Source organism: Miniopterus schreibersii (assembly GCF_964146895.1).
Source record: "Miniopterus schreibersii genome assembly, chromosome: 12".
Taxonomy (NCBI): domain Eukaryota; kingdom Metazoa; phylum Chordata; class Mammalia; order Chiroptera; family Miniopteridae; genus Miniopterus; species Miniopterus schreibersii.
Genome location: NC_138112.1, coordinates 61,766,830 through 61,783,001, shown reverse-complemented (window position 1 = coordinate 61,783,001; position 16,172 = coordinate 61,766,830). Strand labels below are relative to the sequence as shown.

Below are 16,172 nucleotides of genomic sequence, written 5' to 3'. Positions count from 1 at the left end.
AAAGGCTTGGAGGGCTTTTGCCTTCTGTAACTGGAAAGAAGTGGTGATGACAAGCTCCTTAATTCCTGTTTAATGACTGTTTTCTCACTGCCAAGGTCCTTGTATAAACACCATTTGTTCTTGCAGCCATAAGGGCGATGAAATACAGCTTCCCATAACTTTCACCGTAACCTTAGTTCCAACAGGCGCTCTTTCGCCTTCTCCCAGCTTGTGGCAAACTCTATGAGCCGCACCAAGCTCTTAAAGATGCCAGGTTATTTTGCAACTCCCTTGAATTAGAAAAAACAATCCAATGGTCCTTCATCCTCTGAATCCTTCTTCCTGATTCTCCCCCACACTCCCAAACCTTAAACTTCCAATGCTTTTTCTAACAAACTCATGGGAAGCTGCTACCCTAACCCAGTGAAGGTAAGTAAACAGCAGAGGGGCAGAAGGGGGAGAAAGCTAGACACCAACTAAGGCAAAGTTAAGAAGCACGGGACACCAGGAATTCCTATCCAGAGTACACAGGCAGAGCCAAAAAGCAACCTTGAAGCATGTCAAAAAGCAAATTTGGAGATAAACTTCCTTTAAAATGAGTTTCACAATTTACACTAATTTTCCTGGCAGCGAGCTGCCCATGGAGTTAGAGAGGTGGGGGACAAGATGAGGACTGGGTCAGGTATGAGAGCACAGACAGTGACTTCCCACTTTCCTTAGTCACTGGGATTTAATTTGGCTCCTCTCATCAGTTAATAGTACAGTGGTGCCTCCGTTTTCGAATGTACTCTGTTCTGGAAGCCCGTTCGAGTTCTGAAACGTTAGAAAACCAAGGGATCAACAGCCGACAGCTGGGCCTCAGGATCCTGCCCTCAGCGGAAGCCGTGTGGCATGTTCGACTTCCGAGGCGTGTTTGAAAACCGAAGCATTTACTTCCGGGTTTACAGTGTTCATAACCCATAATGTTCCTCAACAGATGTTCAAAAACTGAGGCACCACTGTTTGAGGAATCATTCGGGAATGTCATACTATGCTTCCAATATAGGAAGATTCTAGTATTAGGAATCTGGCCTAGAAGGAGTGCCCATTGTCATAGATGGAATTCTAATCCAGAATGAAAAAAGGTTAAGATGATTCTGCTCATAAAAAAAGTGTGCACTCTCTACATATCTCAGGATCTAATTTGAGCAAAATCTACATTTCAAAAGATATCTATCCCCATGAGATCTTTAATATATTATAGGGAAGGTAATTTTTAACACCTGTAATCAGTATTTAAAAACAATGTTTAGGACAGCTACAGTTATAATGGTACAAAGTGTACTATCTTCTCAATATCTATAAAAAAGATTGGCTACCTTAAGAAAGACACAAACTGTATCCTTTAGCCAAAAGAACTAGATTTCAAATCAGCTTTGAGAATAAAATTAATTTTTTTAAAACAATTTGTAGATGGACCATCACAGCCGGATACTGAAGTTTAAAAACAGTAACTAAAGTAACTGTGTAAAAAAAGGAAAATACGTTTAAATTATCAAAGCCTTCAATTTTACAATGTGACAGTGTCACTCACAGAATCTTAAAAAGCGAAAAGGGAGCTTCAAGTTCATCTAGTCCAGTACTTCATTTACAGTTATGAGAACTTCGCAAGCTCAGAGAAAAGAGACGTGCCCAAGATCACAAAGCAAGTCAGCGGCAGAGCTGGACAAGGATGCCTCCTACCTTGATGACAGCTTTCCCCGTGACATTAGCCACCAGGAAGTTCATGGCAATGTCTTCACAGTTCATATGAGCATCCACCCAGTTCTTGATGTCCCCAGGCATTTTGTAGGTATACAGGTAATTAAAATACTATCAGGTGAGACAAAAAGAAGAAACATTCAAATAGCAGTTCCCTGTGGCTGACACACAAAGTGCAACTCAGTCACGCTCCTAAGATTAATCACAAGGCTGTCTCAACAGAAAGGGCAAAGGAAGTATTAGAGTGCTTCTGGTCAGATGATCAAGATCTTTAATATTGCTATTCTTTTCAAAATCACCTATTGTAAGCAGAGTCGAGGTACAAAGGGAAGCCCTCGTAGGATGCGGGCCCTCTGGACTGATTGTTTTACAAATACTGTTCAGAGACACACTACATATTCATCTTTACTAAATCCTTCCCCTCAAGTCACAATGCTCAATCTTGTTTTCTCTATTCTTTCCATAGACTGCAAAGAGAAACAGAGATAAATTAATGGTGGATCGACGTTGCAAAGGCATATGCTTTTTACAAAAAGGAGGCAATTCTGAAACTGCGATAACCTACACATGAAATAGTATAGAAATTCATGGGGAAAAATTTTATTTTATTTTATTTATTTATTTTAAAATATATCTTTATTGATTTCAGAGAGAGGAAAGGAGAGGGGGAGAGAGAGAGACAGAAACATCAATGATGAGAGAGTCATTGATCAAGCCCATGACCTGGGCATGTGCCCTGACCGGGAATCGAACCCCGATCGCCTAGATTCTAGGTCGACGCTCAACCGCTGAGCCACGCCCGGCCGGGCTCATGGGCAAAAATTTTAAAAAAGTGTATACAATCTACTACCATAAACCCCCTAAATTATAAACCTTATTTATTTATTTCTTACTAGGAACAAAAACCATTTCTGGATCTAGAGCCCTGAAAAGCACGAGGGTAGCAGTGCTGAGATAACGACAAGCAATCAATACAGACACAGCTTAGTTAACTGAATGAACTGTGTGGGCTGAACAGACCTTTCTCCTCACATCAGTTCCTTATGCCACTGTTGACAATGGACAAGTTGTTACTATCTAATTAAACCATACACTTCCAGGGAACACTCTATTATCAAACCAGATATTCTAAAGTCCAGTGCACACCCTTCAATCGCTCTCCAATTAAGAGTCAAAAACAAGAAGTAATAATTCTCAGACAAGGGGAAATACAAAAGGCTCATAAATAAACAAAAGGAATTTCAATCTCACTAGTAATCAAATCAGTTAAAACATTGAGATCCATTTTCATGTGCATTTCATGCAAGGGAGGCTATGGTAAGATAATTTTATATTTTGCTGGTGGAGTGTATATTGGTACAAACAATACTGAAAACGTAGAAAAATATATATATCACAACCTCCCCAAAATGTTCATTCCCTTTGATAGAATTCTCCTTCCAGGAATCTATCATAATTGTCAAAAGTATAAACAGTTAAAAAATGGATATTAATCATTAAACATTAGCTACAGTATTAAGCATTTTCTAAAACAGCAAAAAAGTTAGAAACAACCTAAACACGCAATAATAGAATAAAAGTTATACATAATTTATGGAATACTAATATAATGGTATATTAGCAATTATGTTAAGAAGGAAACTGTGAAGAAATGTTAATGACATGAGAAAATGCTCACAACATAATACATTAAAATAGGCCAGTGCGAATATTTATAACGGTACATATGTATATGTGCATAAGTAAATAAATAAAAGGCAAAGTGGAAAAAACATCTAAACAACAACAATGGTTCTAAGTAATATACAAGTGACTTCTCTTATATAATAAAATTTGTTCTTAAGTTTCCCTATTTCCCATTATGAGCACATATTTTATAACTAGAAAAATGAGTTTATTCTTTAAAAAATATCATAAAACATGGCCTTCTAGGACCTCAGAGTAGAACATTTTTCATTAACTCAGCAAAAATTAAACTAGACCAAATAAAGTGAGTATCATACTTTCAGTCAACTCAGACCCCACTGCCCACCCCAAGCTACCCCATACCTTACCTTGTGATAAAATGCTGCTCCTGTGAGTACCATGGACACTTCATTAGTCCACTCGGACTCATACTTCCACTTATTCATCTCGTGGTCCCAGAGATGCAGACGACCTGGGTAACCCACCAACCGGTCAGGAAATTCCCGCCAGACCTAAGGATACAAACACATCAACAATTCATTGCAGTTCAGATACAACCAAGCACAGTGAATGTGAAGTTACACAAACAGGTATTGACAGGCTCCAGAGGTTCAAATCTTCACAAACTAAGGTCAGAATGTACATCTGAAGATGTTCATTTGAACAGTGCTAGTTCTCCCAATATTCAAAGACAGATGTCGGTTCTGATTTCCTCCAAAATTCCTGTGCTTGCTTTGGAAATTGCAAGTAATGTGGAGAAACAGCTTACTGAATTGGGCCACGGTAGGCAATCTCTTAACATACAATGAATAAATAGGTTCCATTCTTAAAGAACACACAAATGAAGAATAAACGGAACCCTGCAACTAACTTACCTATCCTGATTTCTATTAAATTTTGGTAATGGTGAAAACTTATAAAGTCTCTGTTTCTTAAAAAACACACACAAAACAAAACAAAAACTATTTCTCCACAGTACACAGCCAGCCATTCTTAGGACCTTTTAGAAGCCTTAATTTAAGTACAGACAATCTGTCTGATTCTATAACCTGTAACATATTGAAAACAAAAACTAGATTTCCATATTTGAAAATATTCTTAGGTACAGTTTTGTTAAACAGAATTTGGGGGTGAGGTACTTCCAATACCTTTCCCCATGCATTTCTGTGTAGTTTCGTTTAACCTTTAGAAAAGAAGTTCATACCAATAGTGAGTATTGACAATTTGCCAGCTTTTCAGCAACATGATTCCTTACCCTTACCAGACCCCTAGACAACAGAGTTCCTGAGGACCAGCCCTGGGCCTTCTTCTCTGCTTTAAACTCTCTAAGTAATCTCATCTAGTTTCAATCACTTTAAATATTTCCTATAATCTGATGGCCTCTACATTTATGTCTGGCCCTGAATGTAGATCATCTGAAAGTAGACAACCAACTACTTCCTTACTATCTTCAACTGAACAAACGACAGGCATCTCAAACTTAACATGCCCAAAGTGTAGCTCTCTACTCCATATCCCCATAAGCCACTCTCTCAGTCTTCTCTACTCAGTAAATTACCTACCCAACCGCCCAAGGCCAAAAGCTAGGAGTCAGCCTTCCTTCCTCCTCCTTTTTCCTCTCCCCACATCCAACCCATTGCCAGTCCTGCTGGCTCTACTTCTAACGACCTCTTACCATGTCTCCTATCTCTCTCTCCAGTTCAAACCACCCTCATCTCTCACCTAGACTGTCAGAGGCTTCTAACTTATCTCCTTGCTTCCATTCCTGCTCTTCCAAATCACTATTAGAGCATCTCTAAAACGACCATTCCTACAACAATATTAGGGTATTCTGTATAGGATCATTCAACCAGTGGGCTCTAACCTATTTTATACACACATATATTTAAAACTTATATTATTTTCATTATATATTTACCCGCATACAGGGATGGGCAAAGGTAGGTTTACAGCTGTTCTTTAGGAAACACAATAATTAATAATATATAAGGGTAAACTCTATAGTTCATATACTCACAACTGTAAAACTACTTTTGCCCCACCCTGTATATATGTTATGTGGTCATATTGCTACAGCCACCAGAGGCTTCCCAATACCCAAGTGTCCCCGAGCCCAGGGAGGACACTTCGTTGCTTTCCCAAGGGCAGAGCCAGTGAGTTAGCACTTCCCTTTTCTAGTCTGTCAGGGCTGCTGTAACACAGTAACACAAACCGGATGGCTGAAAACAACAGGAACATACGAGTCCAAAATCAAAGTGTTGGAGGGCCATGTTTCCTCTGACACCTAGAGGGGAGGACCCTTCCGTGCCTCTTCTGAGTTCTGGTGGTTGGCTATCAGTCTCTGGCACTCCTTGGCTTGTACATGCACCCTCCAAACCTGTCTTCCCATGGCCTTCTTCCCTCTGTGTGTCTCTGTCCAATTCTTTTTATAAGGATACCAGTCAGAATGGGTTAGGGCCCACCCAATGACCTCGTTTTAACTGGATTACCTCTGAAAAGACCCTATTCCAAATAAGGTTACTAAGAGTTAGAATTTCAACATATCTTTTTTAGGGGGACACACTTCAACCCATAACACTTCCCCCAAAGTCTTTAAATGTTTCATCCCCAAAACAAAACAATGGCTTCCTACTGACTAAGGACATCCAAACTCTTCCACATGTTCTAAAGGGTCTTCAACCTCTCCTCTTACCACGTTCTCTCAGACTGCAGTTGCTTTCTGTTCTTTAATCATGACTAGACTTCAGGCCCTTGGCACTTGCTATTTCTTGACTGCAATGTTCTCCCAGCTCCTCAAAAGGCTGCTTCCTGCTCAATAAGCAGCTCTCTGCTTAAATGTACCTCCTGTGAGAGGCTTTCTCAGAGCCTATAAGGTAAACACCACCCCCAACCAGCCATTCTTCATCATGTCCCTTCATCCCATGCTTCACCAAACTTTCATTTTTTGGAATTGTTCAGGTTATTTACTGTTACTTACTTATTATCTATTTTCCTCCTGCAGAATTTAAACTCTGCAAGGACAGAGACTTTGTCTTATCCGCTGTGGTGTCTAAAGCACAAAGAGTGCGGCACACGCCAGCATTCCACACACACGTGTTGAATGCATGAACGGCGACTCTCAGCAGGCAAACACTGAGGGAAAGAACGGAACCAGAGAGCCTTCTCTGTTCATCACAGCCAGAACCATTATACTCCTTAATTCAGAAAGGATGTCTGCAGCAGTATTGATCAGCCGGCACCATTAATAATAATGTGATACCCTTTGTGTGTGAAGATCGCGGTAATAATTCACCATCACTAAAGCACATGGTTTAAATTGCTTTACCAGAAGCGGGTAAAGGGATATTTGCTGAGTCATTACGCTGTCTTGCCCAGTCCTCCTTGTGATCATCTACTACACACTTTTTATGTGATGTCTGACCTGGGTCTTGAACGTGGTCTGGAGCTGTGAAGAGAGCTTTCCTTTGTGTGAAACCAGCTCACCTAACAGGCACTCAAACCCACAACCTTGGCCTCATTAACACCATGTTGTAACCAACAGAGTTAACCGGCCACAGGCATCATCCTAATAGCTGCAGACAAATGAATCCATGTCAGACATTTCCTCAGATGTGTAATGCTGCTGCTGTGTTCCCTATGCTGGGGTTTATATTTCAGCAGATTAAAATAATATGATACTATTAGTTTTATAGAGCCCAGAGCAACAACATAGTATGTGAGCCATAACTTCTGTTTGCTCTGTGGGCCTGGGCAGACTCCATTAAAATGCGCGGCCAGTTTCCTCCTCTTGGCACCAAGCACCTGCCTGTTGAAGTCCCACCAGTTCATCTCAATGGAATTAAAGAGATTTCTGAAAGACTCCAAGCACAGTTACTAAACACCAGGGATGGGCAATGTGGAGGAAAAGGGGTGAGATTGGGGGAGAGAGGGAGGTACCCATTCAGTGGGAACCTCTGCTAGATGGAAGCTGCACTCCTACATTTACTAGAGTCAGCACAGCGCTGTAACCCACGCAAAAGCAGCTGAAATCACGTTCCCAAGGGGTCTCTCTTCTTTTTTGGCCCCCATTTCCAGCAGCACTAAAATACAGTTTTAGGGCTGAATGCTGTTAAGAGTCCAGTCATCTTCCTGTTAGCTGAAGACACTTATCAGCATTCTCTCTGGAGGGACTTAATTGGTGACACTGGGTCACAGGATGCTAGACTGCAGTGCTCTGAAAGCATGCGAGGTGTCCCGAGTTTCAGATTCCTGTGAAGCCTGTAGTGAGCACTGCTCCTTGTGCGAGGCCTCTCTGCCCTTCACTATTCCAGGCAGCTGGATACAATCAAGATACCATCCTTGTCACTTCATCTATAACTCTGCAGCTGACTACAGGATCAAAACGGAGTGGAACAGAAGGGGTCGGGCTCTCTCTAATCGAGCCCCAGTGTAGCACAAAGTTGATCATGTACACAGTAAAGCATTTTCCCAGCCCAAAGAGCAAGAACTCAAACTCGACCCCCTCTCCTCTCAGCTACCCACCTCCTACTCTAATTCATCTTTTTCCTTTTTACTTCAGGGAAATGCTCTGGGGTCAGCCTTTTGGCATGACTAACAAATGCCTTTATATATTGTAGTGGGGGCATGTCAAACTTCACACTATACCCCCACGGCTCTAGCAGCAGTGCTTCACAGCTCTCTCAAGTCACAAAGCCATCGGTCCATTGTTTGCCTGGATGACTGAAGCCCTCCACATATAGTGTCCTCCTCTATTTTTAACCGCACATATCTTTAACAACAAAAGCCTATGTCTGTTATAATAAACTTGATGCCTTGGTTAGGAGGGGCTCAGTAATAATTTGAGTAGTCCTTACATTTGAGGCCAGAGATTGGTAACAACATTAATACCATCCCCCAACTGTATCCTTCCAATCTAATTTTTATACTTTTGGTCCTAACCACTTCTTCCCAGGATTATGAAAACTTCCTCTTCTGGACTCCCAGCTGTGACCACTTGGCTGCTTTTAGAGTTATCGCTTTTGCTTTTTAATTTTTAAGAATCCTGAGGTCTTTTGTGGCTTCCCATTACTAGAGGATCAAACTAAGATCTACCTTTGTTTATAAGGCCCAGGAGGCAGCCTAGATTACCTCCTACAGAAAATACAACAGGAGACAGGGTTAAATCAGATACAGAACTGCCTCCGCTGCTGACAAGTCGTGCAAGTGACCTATTCAAGTTGTCCTGCTTTCATTTTGCTATCTGCAAAGTGAGGGGGTTGGATTAAGTGACCTCTAATGTCCTTTTAGGGCCAAAATCTTTTATCTTCTTCCTTACTAAGCTATTCCCAAGGAATCTAGCTCATTAACTGTAATCAGTTGCAAGTTATAGGTTTCTAAGTAGCATGGCCTACATTTTACTCAGCTTTGTTTAAAATGCCATACACATATGGGTACCTAATAAATGTTCCTGAAAAGGGGATAATGCACTGTATTCTAAGCCGGCTTAGAGAGTGCATTTTAAACTCAGGGTGTGTGCTAACCACAGTCACATTCAGGAAACCGACAGGGGGAGAGGGGGGAAGGTGTAACCACAGGTGGTGCCCATCTGGGATATACAATTAGGAAATCATGGGTCAGCTCTAGGAGAAAAGTAACTCTCTGAAGTGGCTGCTACAGTTATCACACTTTCAAAGGCACAGCTCCACGGGGATATTGCTACTGGGTGAGAAGGAGGCCACATGTATTAGGACTTGTGAGCCAAGAGATGGACTAAGTGGTGAAGGAAGTATGGATCCAAGGTGCACCAAACTGGGCCAGGGTTTCACTTCTCTCCTTGCACATGCCCCTGAGCTTTGTCAAATACCCAACCATCAAAGTGGAATAGAACTCTATGAACCAGGCCAGACCCTGTGGTCACATGCCGGGGTCAGCCAGGACAGAGATGCAAGGAACCCAACTTGCATACGTCTTTGAATTACTGGCCCTTCAGGATTGCGTTGCATGCTGCCCAGATGGGAAAGGGGTAGCTGGCTGCATTCCAATTCCTGGCTGGTTTCCACAGAGGAGCCAGTGATCGGATTCACTCTCAGCCCTCTGGGAACAAAGCTCACCTTTTACATTTGGAATTTCCTGAAATGAGAATGGAGAGACTGATTGCTTCATCTTCAGCTCATGCTTTTCATTACACTGGTGGTTGGTAGTTTTGTCAAGGGGGTGTCCAGGATACAATTAAATGCTAATGTTAGACATCTAGAGCAAAGAAATCCTAAAGTTATCACCTGGAGTTCCCTAATGCTGACTGGTTTTGACAAACATACATGCATGTTGTGTTACGTATTAAGATTTATCTGTTAGATCACACCAGTTTTCCTGAGAGACCTTTTCAACCCAAGGCAGGATTCTGCTTATAATAAGCCAAGTCGGGTCCTGACTGGTGTGGCTCAGTAGGTTGGAGCGTCGTCCTGTGCACCAAGGGCTAGCAGGTTCTATCCCTTTTTGGGGAACATATGTGAGGTAAGCGCTCGATGTTTCGCTCTCACATCAATGTTTCTCTCTCTCTCCTTCCCCCTCTTTTTTTTTTTAAAAAAAAAAAAAAAGCAAGAAAAACAGTATTGTGGGAAGGCTTCTGGGGTTTTGGCAGCAATCCTATTTTGCTCCCGTCTGGCTGGAAGTTAGTGCTGTGGTGCTGGGGGACATGATCTCCAATCCCTTTAGGCCTGGGGCAGTGAGAGACGCAAAGAGACAGTCTGGAGCTGGCCACAGTTGACAGAGGAATGTGCACTAGAAAATCTTTCACCAGTTACCACTGTTAGGAGGACACAACTAAAGAAGGTGGCTTTACAACACTCGCATCCTCCTGGAACCTGTCAGCTCTCGAAATGGCATAACCATGTACCTTCTGTGGACAGCAAGGAGAGGCACACTTTGATGGTTTAGCTGCTGACCCCTGCCGACACTATCTCCGATTTGCAATCAGGGATCATTTGAAAGCAGAGATCATCTGACTCAGTTCCTTCACTGTACAATGAGCAAACTGAGAGCTGGAGTGGAAGTGGCTGTCCCAAGGTGACACTGCTAGTTCAGGCTGGGTCCTAACTGCCAGTCTAGTTATCTCTTCATGAAGTCATAATTTCTCACTGTTCTGATTTTATAAAGCACCTCATCTCCCCATGCTCTGTCCTCACTTATAAACAAAGAAGTCACATGTTGTCTTAAATCACACGCAATGTCGTCATCAGCTCTGGTGCTTGTGGCTGAGATGGTAAAGTCACATGTGCATGCTGAATGACCAAGTTGAGAACAGAACGGGGTAGGTGGAGGTGGGAAAATGACAAAACCCTTTCCTCTCAGCAGTACTCATCTTCTAAAAGCTGAAAGCTCTTCATGAATGTGGTTTCCATTTAGCAAAGAAAGCCACATGCTCACACCACTAGAAGGAACTCCCGTCAGCTGTGTAGCAAACCAGTGAGATTGCACATATAACATCCCCAGTCCTACTGGAATCTTGCAATCTGTGAAGCTGTGAGGCACAGAAGGAAATACCAGCAAAAGCAGCTGAACAAAAGATTAAACTCAACTACTATTTTTCATGAGGCAATGAATCCCGAGTGATAATAAAAAAGGAAAGAGACGTGAGATGGAGAGGAGGGGAGGGAAGGGAGGAGAGGAGAAAGAGATGGGTCAGGATAGGGCCATGGGTTTCTGATTTTGTGCTCCTTCAGACCCACTAAGCATGAAATCATCTTTATTTGCATAAGCTCAACTCCAATGGGGGCCATACCATTTCTAAGTTTGGTCCCAGGGGATTGCTTAATGAAGTTAAAAGAATAGTGATCATAAGCCAATGGCTATTCTCTTTAAATCCTGCAGGAGTAGAAACAGAAACTTTAGTTTTTATAAATAACCATTCCCGAGCCTTCAAATTTTCAAGTTGATTTTGTTTTCTTCTTGCTGTGGCAAGGAAGGTAGCATTGACCTAAAACCCTGTAATCCTGGCTGACTTCAAAGTATAAATGTGGTCAGAATAATTTCTTAATGAGTAAAGTCATCATAGTGCCCTGTGTGTGTGCGTAAACCCCAGAATCCCTTGGTGGAGAATCAAGCAGCAGAGGGACTCTCCCAAATTACTTATTTATATCCTATCTATTCCACACACGGCCAAAATGATTTGAGGTGGCTCATGATAAAAGGTAAAAACTACAATAAAGTCCAAACTGTCAAAACAAATGATGCCCTCAACAGAATTGAAAAATAAAATAAAATTCTGCCCTGGCTGGATAGCTCAGTTGGTTGGAGTATCATCCTGGACACCAAAAGGTTGCAGGCTCCATCCCGGTTGGGGCACATATGGGAGGCAACCAATAGATGTTCCTCTCTCTCTCCCTCCCGTCCTCTAAAATCAATAAAACATATCCTCAGGTGAGAATTAAAAAATAATCCAGAAATTTCCATCTATCTTAAAAATATGAATCCTGACATCAAGTTCTAGAAAGGCCATCCAACAGCAAGCTAAAGTCATAGAGATGGAGAGATCTAAGTATCCCTATTAATTCATTTATGCATTGAACTCACAGATACTTATTGACCTACCACTATTTTTTTAATTAAACATTTTATTTTGAGACAATTGCATATTCAAAAGAAGTTGTAAGAAAAAATGAGGAGATGCCATGTACTCTTTACCAGTTTTCCCCAGAGGCAACTTGCTAAACTTCAGCACAATACCACAAGATGACACAATCAAGATACAGAGCAATTCTACCACAAGGGTCCTTTCTGTCAATCTTTTATAGACACCCACCCCCATCCAGGTTCCCTCTGGCAAACACTAATCTGTTCTCCATCTCTTTAATTTTGTAATTTCAAAAAGGCTACATAAATGGGATAATAAAGAATGTAATCTTTTGGGATTGGCTTTTTTCACCCAGCGTAATTCCCTGAATATTCATCTATGTTTGTTTCTTTTTCTTGCTGAGTAACAGTTGTATGGATGTAGTAGTTGAACCATTTACCCACTGAAGGAAATCTGTGCTGATTCATTTTTGGCCATTACAAATAAAGCTGCTACAAATTTGCATGGGCCAAAATTTTTGTTCCTTTGGGATAAATGGCTGAGAGTGCAACTGCTGGTTCATAAGGCAGTTGCGTGTTTAGTTTTATAAGAAACTGCCAAAACTGTTTCTCCAGAGTGGCTGCACCCTTTTACATTCCCATCAGCAATGTACAAGTCATCCGGCTTCTCGGCATCTTTACCAGCATTTGGTGGTGTCACTATTTACTTTTTACCTTGCCCATTCTGAGAGGTGTACAGCGATATAAAGTATGGTTTTAATGTGCGCTTCCTTAATGGCTAAATGCTGAACCTCTCTTCACGTGGGATCTGCCATCTGTACCTCCTCTTCCGTGAAATGTCTCTTCATGTCCTTTGCCCATGTTCTAACTGGATTGTTTTTTACTGTTGAGTTCTGAGGCTCTTTATATATCCTAGATGCTTAGACCTTTGTTGGATATGTAGTTTGCAAATATTTTCTCTCTCTTCATCCTCTTCAAAAGGTCTTTTACAGAGAAGTTTTTAATTTTGATGAGGTCCAATTTATCAATTTTTCCTTTTAAGATTATGCTTTTGGTCTTATGTCTAAGGACTGGGTTTAAACTGAGATCCAGAAGATTTTCTCCTTAAGTATTTTTTCCTAAAAGCTTTAAAGCTTTGTTTACATTTAAATCCATGATTCACTTTCAGCCGATTTTTCTGTAAGTTGTGAGGTTTAAACCAAGGTTAAACTTTTGCCTATGGATGTCCAATTCATCCATTACAAGTTGTTGAAAAAGCTATTTTTCCTCCACTTAACTGCATTTGAACCTTTTGTGAAAAAACAGTTGCCCCAACTATTTTTAGGGACTGTCTTACACTTCAAAGAGTGAATACAAAAATAAAGCATATATCTTGTTACTAAAAAGCTTATCATTTAGAAAAGCTAATGACGTATGCATAAAAAGTTAGAGATGAAACAAAGCAAGGGTACGAGAAAAGACTTAAGAGACAGTGAGATTACCTCTGGGTGGGGAGGGAAAGCAGGGAATCAGGATGAAGCTTTATGGATTTTACTTCACGGGGAGAAAGGTAAAGAAAGTTAAATTACAAAGTCAGGACTGAGATTCTCACTGCCCCCAACCAGATAAGTAAGTAGCACAAAAGTATTCTTTGCTGTCTGTCTAGCAGGCCAAGAAGTGGAAAACCAGCATTTCCGACCTAATATAGAATAGGGAATTACTTAACTTTGAACAACTCCTTATAATTTTACTCACAGAAACTAAATAGGAGAAAAGTCAACGTCCAAAAGCATTATGTTCACTCATTTAGTCAAGAAATGTTTACTGAGCATCTGCTATGTGTCAAGCACTAGGCACAAAGTAGTAAACAAGGCAGACACAATGCTGTCTGAATGGACAGCTCTAAAGTGGAGTTTTTCAATCCAGCCCCAGACCTACGCTGTGGAGTTAATGATGGCCCTGTCTGTAAGTTACTCCCTTCCTTCCTTCCTTCTCTAAGAGCAGAGTGTCAACATTTCATCAAGACTTCTGCCCTACCCCTCAAATCTTCAGCACAACACAAAGCTGGCTGGGAACTTAGAGATATTACTTTAAAGGTTGCCAACTCTTTTTTTTTTTTTTAATATATCTTTATTGATTTCAGAGAGAGGAAAGGAGAGGGAGAGATAGAAACATCAATGATGAGAGTCATTGATCGGCTGCAGTCCGCAACCAGGGCATGTGCTCTGACCAGGAATCGAACCCTGATCGCCTGGATCCTAGGTCCATGCTCAACCACTGAACCACGCCCGGCCGGGCAAAAGGTTGCCAACTCTTGATCTAAATTAGCTAATGGACAGTAGCACATACACTGCAAACACAATGTAAACCCCAGGCACTAATTTTTGAGCACGAAGCAATCAATGTGATCTAAGAGGTGAGCTGTATCATACTGACCAGCTCACCTTGCTTCCTAGAGACTCGCTTTCCCAATCGTGACATTTCTAAGGTCAGGGGACTACTCTGATCTTTTATGTTGGGTTTTTTTCTTTTCATTCTTCCAAAATGTGGAATTGCTACATCTAATGCAATAGCAATCACCAACCATGGCATCAAACTCATGGTTTTGCCAGCAGTTTTATAACTGGCATAGTGCAGCTTCACAGTTAGGAACAACACAATTTTCCTCAGAAAGTTACAGGCGCTGTCCTCCTGAGAGAGCTGCTGGGCGAGTTCGGGGCCTGGATGCTGCTGCGGCTTTCATTTCCCCTGGCCCTGGGCCAGGTCCTGCCCACACACCTCCTTTAAGCATCTCTATCAAAATCAAGGCAGATAAGCAGCCCATGCAAGACAAATTCCCGATATCCCCAAATCAGAAGCCAAATCCCGAAGCCCTGAATTCCTGGAGCAAAGCCTGTAATCAATCCCAATGAGACAACAGGCAGCTTTTGGAACAATAACCCTCAAACATATGGATCCTCTCAGGGTTCGAACATCACTGCAGTTATCTCTGTATGAATGGGGGGGGGGGAGAGTATGAATTCTTTCAACCATCAAGTGTACCAACACCTCTTTAAAGGAACCATCCCACATTATAAATGCTGGTTCTTGAGGCAGGAAGCTACAAAGCCCGGTGGCCCTGATGGCACTGAGGCAGGAAAGATGCTGAGGCCCAGTGGGGATCACACAGGGCTGGGAGTGGATCAGGGGAGCTCTTCCTCACCAGCACTGCCTTGCACGAAGTAAGCACTTATGGAAAACATATTGAAACCAATTCATCTGACTTATTTTGGATGGGAGTCTGAGGAGACACCCTTCAAGGGAAGGTTGTGGGAGCAGAAAACGTGCTCCCTTCACTTTGGGAGCAAGGGCCCCTCGCCCTACATTTGATGCTTTGTTCAGGGCTAAGTAAACAAACCCTGAGCTTGTTATTTTTAATGTGCTCAGTGGGGAAGAAAAAAGTGTCACTCTATTGTAATTCCCAATGGGGTGCTTTTCTAACCGATCAGATGTCATTTCAGGGTTCAGCATACATATTCTATTTCCTTCCCTTAATATTTGTTTGACTTTTCCGATGGGGACCGGGTGCTTCAGAAAAACTCTGAGAGGTCAGCCTTCCCCACAGCCTCTCTCAGCACCTCTGTGGGCTCCTGGCCACTATTCTGGGTCTTCTTTCAGCAGTTCTCACTGCAGCCGCCGCACAACACCAACTACTTTCCCTCCGGGTCCCCTGAGTCTTGGGGGTGGAAATCAAAGCAAGCTGGACATAGGACAGACCGAACAGATGATCTGGTTCCCCCAGAGGCTGAAAACAGGGAGCCTGAAGCAACATGAAGACGACCCCAGGAGAGAAGTCGCTAGGAAAGAAACACTCACCCTGCCCACAGCCTTCCAGGGCTCCTGAGGAAAGCTCTGCATACACACTGCGGGCAGGGGGCACAGGGGGGAAAAGGGGGCACAGGGGGCGGAGGAACTCACAGACTATAGCCATTTGGCCCATTCCCTCTTCCAAAGACGACAATCTCTATTAAGGGCAGTGCTTCAGGTACTTAAGATGTGCTTTTCAATCTTCAATATTGTACTGATATTATGCCCAGGCCCAGGCAAGGTACTCAGAGGGGACTGTCACTCAGACATAACACACAGGCTCTGAGAGCTTATAGCCATGGAGTTATTCAGATACTTGATGAAGAGGGTGCACCACAAGTCCTAAGAAAGGGAGAGTTTTCAAGAGGCAACTTGGGCACAATGGTTCTAAC

At 42.2% G+C, this 16,172-nt stretch overlaps 1 protein-coding gene across 7 annotated transcripts in view; it reads right to left on the bottom strand.

Moving 5' to 3' along the window:
* Nucleotides 1–16,172, bottom strand: part of LOC308565468 (exostosin-2) — a 126,016-nt gene that overhangs the window by 7,983 nt on the left and 101,861 nt on the right. For 6 of the 7 annotated variants that reach the window (XM_081154693.1, XM_081154695.1, XM_081154690.1 and 3 more), the window contains 2 exons: nucleotides 3,774–3,917; nucleotides 1,702–1,830 (listed from right to left, as the gene is read on the bottom strand). In XM_081154693.1, the coding sequence (XP_081010819.1) occupies nucleotides 1,702–1,830; nucleotides 3,774–3,917 (273 nt within the window). The remainder of the gene's footprint in view (nucleotides 1–1,701; nucleotides 1,831–3,773; nucleotides 3,918–16,172) is intronic. The other variant, XM_081154694.1, reaches the window with a different exon arrangement.